This window comes from Myiozetetes cayanensis, unplaced genomic scaffold (assembly GCF_022539395.1).
Source record: "Myiozetetes cayanensis isolate MyiCay16 unplaced genomic scaffold, myiCay2020 scf12, whole genome shotgun sequence".
Classification (NCBI taxonomy): domain Eukaryota; kingdom Metazoa; phylum Chordata; class Aves; order Passeriformes; family Tyrannidae; genus Myiozetetes; species Myiozetetes cayanensis.
In genome coordinates, this window is record NW_026086826.1 from 18,915,627 (window position 1) to 18,929,591 (window position 13,965).

Below are 13,965 nucleotides of genomic sequence, written 5' to 3' on the forward strand. Positions count from 1 at the left end.
TCCGCAGCATCCCGGCCGTGCCTCCGCCGCTCTCGGCCCCGGGGCTGCTTCGCCGGGGGCTCGCCCTGTGCAGGGCCCCGTCGGGACCCCATCGGCGCGGCCTCTGCGAGGGACACCGCTCGCCGCCAGCCATGGACGGGGACAGGGTGGAGATAGACGGCGGGATCATGGAGGGGGTGAGCGCCAGCGGCGGGCCCCGGGCTGCGGTCCCGGCCGGGCGGTGCCGCAGCGCCTGACGAGCGCCGTTTCTCCGAGCAGGGCGGGCAGATCCTGCGGGTGTCCACGGCGCTGAGCTGCCTGCTGGGGCTGCCGCTGCGGGTGCGCCGGATCCGCGCCGGGCGGAGCCAGCCCGGCCTCAGGTGAGACCCGCCCCGGGCGGCCCTGGGGCGCTCGGCCCGTCGCTTTCGGCGTGCGGGGCCCTCCCGGGGCCGCGCAAAGAGCCTCGGCTGCTCTCGTCTGAAACACTGGTGTTTCCATTGCTTGAGAAAGCCGTGTCAGTAGCAAATGCCGTCTGTGGCTCTCGAGGAGGGAGCGCGGGGGAGCGCTGGGGATGAACCGGGCTCGGTCCCGTCGCCCGCTGCCGGGGCAGGTGAGGGCGCGGCCCGGCTGCCCCTCGGAATGATTCCACAGGTGCTAAGCGGACACACGGAATGAAACACGAAATACGGTCATGTAATGCCTCAGCGAAACGTGACTCACCGAGCGGACAGTGTTAAGAACAGCTAGTGTATTTCCTATGTAAGTTACCCAGACAAATGGAAACGCAAGCATAGGAAGACACATCCATAGCAAACCTGATAGCTCTCCTGTGGCGCTTCAGCTGGTTCTGGCACAGCCAGTATTGCCATCCTTATCCATTCCATTTCTGTCCAAGCGTTTATCACATTAGGACAAGCAACTGCTCCTGCATCTCATCTGTCTGTCTGGACTAATTCTAATGGAAAAGATACCAGAATCCTGCATACTCCAGAATGGCCAGAATGCTGCTCCTTTGGCTCCTGTGAACTCAGGAGAAGTACTGTAGAAACCTGAGCGAATTTCTGGTCCTTGACTGATCAGAAATTTGCAATTGTAGTTTCTATTAGTTGGTGTTTAGTAGTTCTTTTAATGTAACATGAGTATGTAGTCTACTTACATGTGTTGTCACTCCAAGGCCTCAGCATCTGTCTGGATTGGAGATGGTTCGAGATCTGTGTGATGGGAAGCTGAACGGTGGAGAAATTGGCTCAACAGAAATAACCTTCACTCCTGGGAAGATCAAAGGTGGAACCCATATAGCAGATACAAAAACAGCAGGGTATGTCTTTGCACACTGCTTCTGGTAACTTTAAAATTATAACAGAAGACTGGTGGAGGGGGAAGAACATCTGTACATGGGTCATGACCCAGAGTATGTGCTGCCCTAGTCAGAATTACGTTACCAAAGAACCTGTAGTGTAGGAAGGATATGCATGAATAAAATACATGCAAGTATAATGGTTTTAAAATTGATATAAAACTTGAACACTTGATTCATGTTAAGCAAAAACCAGCTGCTCGTGTTTAAAACTTCAGCTGTTATTTTCTCACAGTACTGTGTTACATGTCAGATCAAATGCGTTAAATTAGATAAGTGTCTCAAATCTGTGAAGTCTGACATAATCATTACATAGTAAAGTAAATTTTGAGAGTTTACTTACACACATAGTGGCACAGTATGGAATACTAGTCTTTTGGATCTGGGAACATATTCTGTCAACAGTTCTTGTGTCTGCGTTTCTTCTGTATTTCTGTGTTGGCTCCTTTGTTCTTGGAATCCATTGCAAAACTGAGTAAATGGGTTTAGCTGTGGAAGGCTGGTGTGAACAGTTGTTTGGAAGCATAAGCCAGAGCAGGCATAAGGTGAAGTTTCTTTTAAGTTAAGAGAAATATTTTTCTGAGCTGAAATAATATAAACAACCAAGCTGATGCCTTTAACATAGAAAAGTTCGAGTAAGCCACAATGCGGCAGAATTGGTAATTAAGCACAAGAAAAAAAGTGAAACGCTGTGGTTCACAAATATTTGGGAGTTATTTAAGAAAACAAACCCATGTTTTCTCAGTTCTGTGGTGATTACTGTTTTTATAATTCAAAATTATGTTTCAAAGCCCTGTGAGATAACTGTTTTGTTTTGCCAAACAAACTTCCACTTCTGGAAAACTTACTTTGGAAGCATTTTTATCTCCATGAAATGTGGCGAGATTCAGTGATAGGGGAATCTTGTATCTAGTACCTTAATATTTTCTATGCTCCTGAATTCTCTTGTGTGGGATGCTGAGCAGCTTCTAAGCAATTTTGTAGTTTTCTTTGTATTTTGTTATTAAATAACTATTAAAATGTTATTGCTGCCTAAGCCTCCTCTGCTTTTATCATCTGCTAGCTAAACCCACAGTTCTCACAGTCCCATCAGTATACTAGAGAAGATACATTACTTTTATTTCAAACGAGACTATTAAAGATGCAATTATTGTGAAATAAAAACCTTCATATTTAGGCTTGCTAAGGACATGAAGTTTAAATTAGTATTTTTTTTAAGACTAACAACTTTATGGATAATTTTAACGATAAAATACATATGCAAATGCTCTGGAAAGGCTGTGATATGTAATGATTCTGTGGAATTCTATGGATTATGACTGTATGACATCGGAGTAATTTATAATTTCTTTTAGGAGCGTGTGTCTACTGATGCAGGTAGCAATGCCCTGTGTGCTGTTTGCTGCTTCCCCATCAGAGCTTCATTTAAAAGGTGGGACTAATGCTGAGATGGCTCCTCAGATAGACTACACAGTCATGGTAGGGAAAAACTCCTTTGGCTTGGTGCATCTTTCATGAATATGTGTGCAATGTAACTGCTGTACTTCCTGTTGCTCTTACTGCAAGTTTATTTGTGATTATGGAATTCGGCATGGGAATATAACACTATTAGTGTACTGTATGTAGAGAGCAATCAGTGTTTCATGGAATTCCTGAAACAGCAAACAGTCTGGTTTTAATTACTAAAGGAAATTCCACTTAAAATATATTCTTTATTCTAAAAGGGCTGTGATTTGTTCTTCCTTTTTCCTTAAGAAAATCCTTTTACACAAAGTGAAGTATGAGGAATGTCAAATAAGCTGTGTGGATGAGACTGGCTATCTTTTTTTCTTTTGAATAATGTAATTGAAATTTTTGTCTCGCCTTTTTCTTTTTTTTTTTTGGAAGACTGCATAAAATAGTGGGAAATTATCAATGCAAAATAAATTCCCTCTGTGTTTTTCAGGTTTTTAAGCCAATAGTTGAAAAGTTCAACTTCACATTTAACTGTGACATAAAAAAGAGGTGAGTTGTGGAGTCCCGTGGCAGAGGCAGGCCTCACTGAGCCTGTTGTGTGAGCACAGAGGCACACACACAAGGTGCTCTCAATCAAACCGAGGGATGAGTTCATAATACATGAGCTAATCTGCATTAGGTGTCCCTGTGTGTGCTGTCACCTCGTGATGAATGTGAGAGGGTTCTTTCCCGTCTGTTTTTCACTGCTGATGCTACAGCTGCTGTGGAGTGTCTCCTGTTGGCTACCCCGAGGGCAGTGCTTGCTGAACAGGCAGCACACTACTGAGCTTCCCCTGAGGTGCCAGTTAGGTTGGTGTGAGGTAGTTAACGAGATGTACATTACAAAGTAATACTGTAAGGGAACATAATTCCATTATTCCATTATTCCATTATTCTAAGCCACACATCAAGAAAATTCATATGTACAGTAACAGAGAACATACAACTACATAATGAAATACATGAAGAGCCTCCTGGCCCTTTTCTTGGTTTCTCTGTGATCTTTGTGTTTAATCATGTCTGATTACTGTTTCTAAACAGGGGCTACTATCCTCAGGGAGGTGGTGAAGTTGTGGTCCGGATGTCTCCGGTCAAAGAGTTGAGCCCGATAAACTTAACAGAGCGTGGCACAGTGACAAAGATCTATGGAAGAGCATTTGTTGCTGGAGCACTGCCTATCAAAGTGAGTGCTGGTAATAGTTCTGCTAGTATCCAACTTCATAATCTGTATAAAATTGCATGTAATCTGCTTAATATTCATCTACTCTTCCAGTATTCTGCAGTCTTTCCCATGCAAACTCAGTAGCCTTATTAAACGGTTTCAATTATTCAGGCTGTAGAACAGTATACTGGATGTTTCTAAAATGCATTTCTTGCATAGCAATGTATAGCTAAAACAGGAAATGAAAAACTATCCTCACTATCCTTCATAGGACTATTCAAAAGTCTTTAGCATGTAGTGAGGGGTATCTTGTATCTGATTTATGTATCATTCATATTTATTTGGATTATTTTAGATCTGAAGTCATGGCTCCTGTAAGCTATGGTGCACTGGAATAGGCAGAGGTCAGAAAACATCAAAATTTTCAACCATTGCTAAGAGTTTTAGAACAAGTTAAGGGTAGGTTTAGCCAAAAATAGAACGGGGAGAAATTTGCTCCTTTATACCCCCTTCCTGTTCTGAGTGGTGGGAACTCCTTAAGGTTACTTCTCACACAGGCTAGGAATTATTACAGGAAGGAAGTGGAGGAACTGAGTTACTTTTTGAAGAGCTACAGATTGCTGGTTTTGGTCTCAAAATCCCCAAACCTATGAATATTAGCTATGATTAGATCACAAGGATGGGATAAGCTTCATCTGTCCCCACTTACCTGGGATTTAAAATTGTTATTTTTTAGTATTATCTCTTATAGAATATATCCTGTACATAATAATTCTGGGGGTTTTGCACTTGGTTTTTGGGGCATTTGTGGGGTATTTTCTAGAAGCTAGTGTTCTGATATACTCAGGACTGAAATCTTTCTCCCTAAGAATGAATAAAAGTTCTTGAATTTGTATTGATATTGAAGTTTCTATGTCTATCTATATAATTGTCACTAATTAGACTTATGAGGGAAAAGTATTTTTGTTGTTACATAATTATTGGTTTTATGTCTTGTTAGCTGGCAAAAGACATGTCATCAGCAGCAGTGAGATGCATCAGAAAAGAAATCAGAGATCTTTATATAAACATTCAGCCTATTCGAGAACCTGATGATCAAGCTGTTGGGACTGGAAGTGGAATAATGTAAGAGGAGTCCAAACTTTCTCTTGATACCTGTAAACTTGCTGGTTGATTAGCTAGATCTGGATTACATGGCTGATAAATAAAGTGTAGTGGGAGTGATTCTATTCCTAATTCTGATTCTGTTTTTTGTGCTTAGCATTGTTGCGGAGACTTCAACAGGTTGTTTGTTAGCTGGGTCATCACTTGGCAAGAGAGGTAAGAATTCCATGAAGCCTTGGAGATTTAAGTGAATATACTAATAGCAAATAAGAATCTGAAGTATCACCTATTTAAAGAGCTGATGCTTTGAGTGATGCATTTTTGAATGGATGTTGTTTAGTAATAAAGGACAGCGGAAATGAGCAGATTTGAAACAGTAAATGGAAATTCACAAAAATGGCAAAACTACAACCTTACCTTTTTGTCAGAATGGAGTGTTAAGGATCACTGAACTGAAAATGTTTCTGGACTTTAGGAACATGGACTTTGTGGTTTGCCTGTGAAGCTTTTGTTCAACAGTGAATCTAGATTAAAATGAACAGAAGTGATTTGGGGTTTTAATTATTTAAATCCAATGTTTTTCTGACAAAACAGAACCACTTTCATTCCACTGCTTAGGAAGGATGAACTATATATCATCATAAGATGGGAAGGGTTTTTAAAGCAGACATTTAAGGCAAGAGCAGGAAAAATAAGGTTTAAAAATTGAAAGTTTCTTTTTTTTTTTCCTTCTGTATTTTTAAAATGATAAACAGTAATTGCCAGCTTCCTAATATCCTGTATTTCTCTGTTAGGAAAGAATTCTGACAAGGTTGGCATTGAAGCAGCTGAGATGCTGCTTAAGAGTCTTAAACATGGTGGAACTGTGGATGATTCTCTGCAAGACCAAGTAAGGCTCCTGTATGTGTTTACATGAAGCTGAAGTAGTAAGAACATGCCTGTGTGTATTGCTTGTAAAGAATATAAATCTGAACAGGGAAAGAATGAGATGTTAATTAGAAGCCTTAGAGATGTGTGATCACAACATCACTAGATTTAGCAAATTCCATACAGTTCTTAGGAACCACAAATGCTCCTGGCTTTGCACCATCACCCTCAATTTTCCCCTTCCTGTAACTGTTAGTAAGTATAGAAGAAAGAGGAAGGAATTAACTTTGATTTGGCATTCCATGTAGTGGTGTGAAAATAGCTCCCTGGTTACATATAATGATACTAAGGGAAGTTATTAGAGAACAGAATATTTAGGAGGTGCTCCCATTCATCTTCCTTACTAATTTCATTTGAGCATGAAGGCCCTCCACTGTCTTGTAAGAACCTGGGGCTGCTTTAGGTAGGATGATGTTACCTCTTAGCTGTAAACACCTGGGCACACATTGCTGCTATGTCGTGTAATAGGAGCTACTGAGGTCTTGGGCTCATCCTACTTTTTCCAAAGCATGCCCAGCACCTTTGGTGGGAACAAGCCACAGCCAGATTCGGTGTATATGGAACTGCCCAGAGTTACATCACACATTACAGAGTACTTGTCATGGTGATGTTTGTAAATCAAATCAAATCAAATGTCTGTAAGTATCTCTCCAGTGAATATGCGATCAGGAAGTGTTAAAGAACCTCTTCCTGAGGTTTTCTCTCCATATAGGTATTCTACTAACCTGGAATCTGATGTGACTTGGGGGAATTTTGGGGAAGACAGTGGGGGAGAGTAAAGTTAAATGTAGTTACAGGATTCAAGGGCATCCACTGTGGAAAAGTAGTAGCCCTTCAGTAATAGGCATTACAGTAGTAATTTCCAAACTTCTTGAGCCTTGGATCACTTAAAAATCAGGATCATGAACTTTTACGAAACATGGCAGACCACACTTTTACATTTACAGATATTTTGCAAGTTTTGTTTTTGTTTTTTTTTTTAAACAGTAGGTTCCTAGAATCTTAAGAATTACTTAATAATTCGTTTTCCTTCCCTTTCAGCTGATCATTTTTATGGCACTAGCAAAGGGAGTGTCTAGAGTGAAAAGTGGACCAATTACACTCCATACTCAAACAGCTATACACTTTGCAGAGCAGCTAACGAAGGTGAGTCCAAAAGCTCAGGAAGTTTTACCTATGAGTTGTCATCCAGTAACTAACTGGGCAATGTACAGTTCAGCAGGTATTGTGAGCTGAACTTGGCAAGGAGAATAAGAATGGATAAAATGGTTGCTACAATGTTTTCCTGTAGAAATCGAACATACTTTAAAGTTAAATGCTTTTAGAATGGTTAGATACTTTTACCACCTTTATTTAATTTTTTTTTTAATTTATCCAGTCAAAGCTCTAATATATATAAACACCATGACAATACAATGATTTGGTGTCAGATATTGAATATTTAAACTTATGTGTGTGATAAACTAATTTGTGATATATTTCTACTCCTCTTTTAGGCCAAATTTACTGTGACAAAATCAGAAGACGAAGATCCCAGTAATGATACCTACATCATTGAGTGCCAAGGAGTGGGGATGACAAACCCAAACTTATAGGGTTAAACAAAAAAAGGCAGCAAGCTGACAAAGGCAACACTCAACATACCTCAGTGATGTATCTGCATCACTACATCTCAATAGATGTATAACCTGTGTGAACAGGAGAAACCTTCTGTCACATCAGAGTGATTTAACTTCAAGGATGGTGTCAAGCTTTTCCTTGGTGTGGTGAGAATCTGTCATGAGAAACATGAAACCTCTACTTTTTTTTTTTAACTATTAGCAGCAAAATGAGTGGCAACAGGACAGGAAATAGAATATATTGTATGTACGTGAGAGCTTCAGTTAGAAGCTTTGAAAATCCAGCTTCACCAAAGTAGAAATTAATTAATTTAGTTTTGGAAAACTACTATCAGTATTTCTTTCCCTTTTGAAAAATGTAAGTTTCATTCTCTGGGAACCTTTATGCTATGAGGTATATGGAATGAAGTGCACCATCAAATCTGTATCGCTGTTCTTCCTTAGCCATGCTGCTTAAATTGTGTGTGAAGAAATAATAAAGCAATATCACCCTATAAAAGGCTTATTTATATGTGCTGTTTCCACAGCCCAGTCTGCAGCCTTTGCTCAAAGATCGTTTTCCTTCAGTTGTGACTACTGAACCTGAGAGCTAAAGTTGAACCTAAGTTTCATTTGTCATACTGATTAAGATAATTGCATTGCTGTGCATTTCTAACACAAAGAAAAACCTTTTCTAATATTCAAAAACATTCAGCAACTATCTTCTTGATAGTATCTTTCATCTTAAGAGTTTTTCCCCCATCTCCATCCAAAAATTAGTGCAAAAGAAGGCTATGAATTTCCAAGTAATTATTTTTCTCTAGTACTGGGAATAGTCTGAAGGGGGCAACAGACACCTGCTGAAGTTTGTGTGTGACACAGACCCTGCACTCTGCACTCAGAGAGCACCTCTCTGAGTCACTAGTCTGTGCTGCTAATGATTTGTAATGTTTCCTTCTGGAAAACTTCGGAATGTATTTTTCAAAAAAACTTAAAAGAAAGCCCCAAAAGAGCCGCTGTCTGTGCTTAAGAAAACAAACTCTTCTAAACAACATTTGAATGGATCCCTTTTCCAGAATTCAATAAATTAATATACTTGACTGATTTAACTTCTCATGGAGAGATTCCTGCTGAGGGGATGGCTGGGTGTAATTTAATTAAACTTCCTGATCAAGGCACCACTAACTTAGAAGTTATATCAGGTTGATTAGAACCTCATCAAGTCAGGTTTTTAAAGGTTTCAAAGATGGACATTCTACAGTTTTTCTGGGTAACTTCTTAACAGAGCTTAACCACTGCCAGAACTAATATTTGATGTGAGCAGGCAAACAGGTCAGGCTTTCTGTTTGCTTAGTTTTTGTGGGGTTTGTTTGTTTGTTTCTCAAGCTGAGGGACTGCTTCTTGCTACAGGAAGCGTATTGGGAAGGTGAGCTTAGCAATATGCCAGTTCTTCACAATTTCTTCAAAGGAAAACCTGGCAGAAGAAAATGATACAACCAGTTCTACCTTACTCGGAAGGTTTTTGGTTGCTCTGTCAGAAGGAAGCTTCAGTAAGCCCTAGAATGAAGATGATGAAAGCCCAAATCTATTACAAGCAATTATAGATCCTTGCTGAAAATCAGTACAGAAAAGCATATTGAATAGTTTGTAACCTATGTAGTTAAAGTATTCTTGTTACCTTTGAAGTTACCTTTGCTGGGTTCTCTGTAATTTAATATCTTTTTACCAATATCCACTCAAGCAACTATCCCAGAATACAATTAAATATACTTTTTTGTTGTGCAATTCCAACATACGTAGAAATTATGCTTCTCAAGAGATAATCAAATTGACTGTCTTTGTACTGTTATTCAAAGTTAACCAACATTCTGCACATCTTTATAAATTACAATCCAGAACTAATGCCTTCCCTTTAGGTTTTAAAAATCTCTAGGGAGCACCTTGCACACTTGGCCTTCTTGCCCTGTAATCAGTGGTTCACTTTAGAAATCAAGTAAGAATAACCCACTTCCCTTCCCAAGAGATTCTTTGTGGGCTGTAAGTGTATTTAGATGGTTTAAAGACTAAATAAATCAGCATAACTAGCTCCTGTCATGTTAAGAAAACCTTATGAATAAAAGCTCAGCTAAATTAAATCTTTTACATTTAGGTAGACTTTTATATCTTTGTGCACGTAGAAAAACTGCATTATGCATGAAAAGTAGGATAAGCTTGAGCATGATTTTATATCTGGTCTCAAAGCCTGGCTGGATTGCCTTTTCATAGCTTATCTTTGCTTCTGAAAAACTCTGCCAGTCTGCACACCTGAGATGTCTGCAAAGCCACAAACGTTTTCTCCCCATATTCACAAATGTACAAAACTCTCATGGAACAACTGCAGCAAAAAAGAAGGGCTAGCGAAACTTTGAGAGAATTATCTCCCATTAGGATTTCTAGCTTTACCCAACATTTCCTGAAGCCAGGTCTATCTAACGAAATATTTCATTTGGAAAGAATTTTAAAACGTGCAGATTTTGTTTCTAAGGAAAATTTAAAAAAAAAAAAGGCAAACCCAAAATAATCCCATTGAAAAACTGAAGTGCAATTTCTGTCTTCCAAGTAGACAGAGAAAAAGCATATAAATGCTAAGCCAACACATCAACACATTTAACAGAGATTAACAAAACCAGGTTACCAGAAGAAAACCTCCTCTTAGTAAATATACAATAAATAGGAGCTCAGCAATCCTGACAACAATTGCTGCAGCTCCCTGTGCTCCATAAGCCTGCTAGAAAGAGCAGCTGGTCATTAATAACTGGCAGTCCTTGGGAGCTTCCTTGCAGGCCCGTTCTGTGTCCTCTGTCCCTGTGCCCTGACCCCTGGGCCAGCCCCAGGCAGAGCCTGCAGAGCTGCCTGGCCTTGCTCGCCTCTGTCACGACAGGGCTGTCCCCTGGAGCTGATCTAATGAGGCTTTACGTGCCTTTTTCTCCTCCAGGGTTAGAAAATCTCTCGATGGGAGTCATCCACAACAGATTTTACTCTTCAATAGGACTTAATTCCCCGAGTAATTTTTACTCCCTGCTGTACACATACACACACAAAAATTTTATTACCCAGGCCCAATTCACATCCTGTCACCTCATTGTGACCTCTTACCGGGAAATGTTTATCATATTTCCTCTTTTTTTTTTCTGTATACAGTAATTATATACTCTTCTTTACATATATACTTGAACAATTTTTAACTGAGGTGACAAAAATCATAAAATTAATTTGGGACTACTACTATCATTCATATTCTACCAAGTTCCTACTTTCCCTTTTCAGTGGGGTTCCACATCATAAAACTTAAAACCTCCAGGTTTACATTTACTTTCAATTCACTTAGGTTTTAAATCTACAAGTCAAAACATGAGCTGCAGACCTTGTTACATCACACTCCTACATTGCACGTGCTGTATGTACTTCAGCTTAAATTTTACAGCATAAATAATTCTTAAAATTAATGCAATGTGTGCAAATTAGTTGTTGGTAGTTAGTGTGTATTTTTTCTCCTTTTTTTTTTTTTAAACGTCCTGCCCTTTTTGAATATTAACTAATAATTACAGTGCATTACTTGAAGCTTTTTAACTTTCCTTTGTATCCATTTACAATCATATAATTTTTAACGATAAGGTTGGATTAAGTCACTTGTGGGAATGTATTAACCTTTTGTTCAGGAAGAGATGAGACATTGCTTGCACCTGCTCTACAGAGATGCACTGGGTTTTCTTATGCTAATCAGACACATTTGAATCTTACATAAAAACTTCAGTGTGGGTGTTTAGATACAACTAAGATGCTTACATGAAATAGTGCTCAAACAAGTAGTGGCAATGACTCACAGGTTCTATGTACTGAGGAAATGGGACCAGTCCTCTCACACTGTGTGTCTCCAGTGTGCTTCCACGAGAGAGGATTGTCTATGGATGAATGCAGTGATTAGAGAAAGGCACTGCACTGAGATATGTGGGGACTGAAGTCACAAGACAAATAATTATATGCAGTCAGATACAGAAAGTTCTCCAGGAAATACTGAACTCTGGTGCTGACTGAACTTTGTTACTCTCAGAAAGGGTATTTTTGAACCTTTTCTCCTCTCATGCCCTTAGATCAACTGATGACTGTTCCTCTTCTGAGCCCACGTGACTCATTCTGGTCAGTAAAATGTCAGTAGAACACATTTTCTATTTTTTATTTACTATTTTACTATTTTCTAGACCATGTTGAGAATACTGCACCCCGTTTTGGGCCCCTCCGTACAAAATGGACACCAATGGTTCAGCTGCTCCGGGCCTGGAGCCCTGTGAGGAAAGGCTGAGGGAAGGGCACTTGCTCAGCCTGGGGAGGGGATGGATTCAGGCACCTCCCAGGAACCTGCCAGTCCCTGCACAGAGGTTCTGGAGCAGATGGACTCAGGCCCATGGTGCGTTGCAGAGGGCAAGAAGCTCAAACAGGGTGGCCAAAGCCCTGACCAAGCCCAGCCTGAGCTCGTGGCTGACCATGCAGAGTGCAGCAGTTTGGACCTGAACCCTCCTGTGGTCCCTTCCCACCTCAATTATCCTGGTTCCAAAATCCCTCTCTGGCAACTAAAGGTCATCCAAACATAGTATGGAAGAATCCTCTAAAATATTCCAGCACAGGTGATCTATAACTGACAGTGTTGAAATCCGCCACAGGTTAAATAAAATACTACACTGAATAATGGTGCATATAAGGAAAAAATGACAAATTAGATTCTTTTTAACAGGAACAGTGAAGAAGGAGGTTTTTTTAGAATTAGAGCTACATCTTCTTGAATTCAAAACAAGTGACTGCAAACACAGACATCAAATCTGTTGGTGACTGGAGAGAATAGGAATTAATATCAGTGTTTAAACATCAAGTAAGATGGTCAACTAGAAAGTGCTTCCCTAATATCTGACTGCAGAAAAGCCTGTAAACACTGAAGAAAAACAAGTGAGAACACAATCCTGTGTAAACTTGGGCAGAACTAGAATTTTTCATTTAATCCCAGATTTACCAGTGCATTGAAGACCAAAGTTCAAGGCTTAGGAAGCCTTATGATAAGTGCACTTAAAAGCTGAAAGCTCTTATGGAGTACACATATGGAGAAAATCACACTACAGGCTGTGTGACTGAGTTTTTGTCCCACCCAGCTGCCTCTTGGGTGTTTCATAGTCTCTCCACTGCCTAGGAAGCTTTCTGTCCACAGCTTTCCAAATTCAAAGCATGTGAGATCCCATAACGATAGGATATCTGCTAGAACAAGGAACTCAGATTTGAAAAAAAAATCACACTTTCAAATAATAACTGAGTCTTTTTCTTCACATACAAGTGCTTTAGGATTAAATTTTAGACAAATTTTCTGCCACACCATACAAGTTATCAAAGATCCATCAAAAGAACAAATATTAGCTCAGAAAACATCTAGAATTATTTTTCTTTCTCTTTCCAAAGATACTTGCCTAACCACTTAAGACTTTCATTACCAGATAAACAATTCCTGTATAAAAAGACAGTTTGTGAAAGGGTTTAATGATTTTTCCACATAGAAACCTCTCTATAAATAAAATTTTACATGCACTGCACTTTTCTAGTTTATTCAACTCCAGCTGACCTGAAGTTTATACAACTCTTGTAACCCAGAAATGCATTATTAGATCATATGTTTTCTCAGCTATTAATGTTTGCAACATCAGAACAAAGTCAGGCTTGTGTTACTTCTTTCATATACTGGTATTACATTCCATTAAAAAAAAAAAAAGTGATGAATAAAGCATTCACTTTTTAACAGAATGGAGTCCTATACAAAATATCTGTGCAGACTGACACACATTCCAGTATACTGTGTTTTAGAAACAGCAGTCTAGACTTCATTGTAATATAATAGCAAACATTTGCTTTTAATATGATGAAACTGACTGTGGGAATTTACATTTGTGTAACTGAAGACAGAATTTGTGCTATGGGCATAAGTGAAAAAGATTATTGGACTATATCATTTGGCAAAGAAGAGGGGACAGTTAGCAGTGAGTCTAAACATCATTTCCATCACATTTATTCTACCATCATCTCCCCAAACTTAACCACAGATGACTATGATTTTGAATTCCACTTCGCAGTCGTGGCTTGCTAAGGAGTATTTACAGCAAATGTATTATGCTCACCCACCTCTCAGATATGCAAATTTACCAATTCTATTACTTTTGTAAAAAGTTAGTCCTTTCTTCCCTTGCTCCCCTTCCCAAGATTCCTTAGATCTCTCCTTTCTCCCTGATCAAGGATAGGTTAAAAGTTAGGTCCTCTATCAGCACTATTTCAAG

General features: G+C 39.5%; 1 protein-coding gene across 1 annotated transcript; it reads left to right on the plus strand.

Annotated features, from left to right (window-relative positions):
* Positions 1-27: 27 nt before the first annotated feature.
* Positions 28-8,141, plus strand: RTCA (RNA 3'-terminal phosphate cyclase). The gene is made up of 11 exons (XM_050306815.1): positions 28-176; positions 259-359; positions 1,154-1,297; positions 2,692-2,815; positions 3,282-3,340; positions 3,872-4,013; positions 4,993-5,117; positions 5,254-5,312; positions 5,891-5,985; positions 7,065-7,169; positions 7,520-8,141. The coding sequence occupies exons 1-11, from the start codon at positions 132-134 to the stop codon at positions 7,616-7,618; spliced, it is 1,098 nt and encodes a 365-aa protein (XP_050162772.1). The 5' UTR covers positions 28-131; the 3' UTR covers positions 7,619-8,141.
* The last annotated feature ends 5,824 nt before the right edge of the window (positions 8,142-13,965 follow it).

Excerpts from the sequence above, each read along its gene's own strand:
- RTCA (XM_050306815.1), top strand. The coding sequence starts at position 132 with ATGGACGGGGACAGGGTGGAGATAGACGGCGGGATCATGGAGGGG. Across the intron at positions 4,014-4,992 it reads CTGGAGCACTGCCTATCAAA|CTGGCAAAAGACATGTCATC; the intron begins GTGAGTGCTGGT and ends ATGTCTTGTTAG. Across the intron at positions 7,170-7,519 it reads TTGCAGAGCAGCTAACGAAG|GCCAAATTTACTGTGACAAA; the intron begins GTGAGTCCAAAA and ends CTCCTCTTTTAG.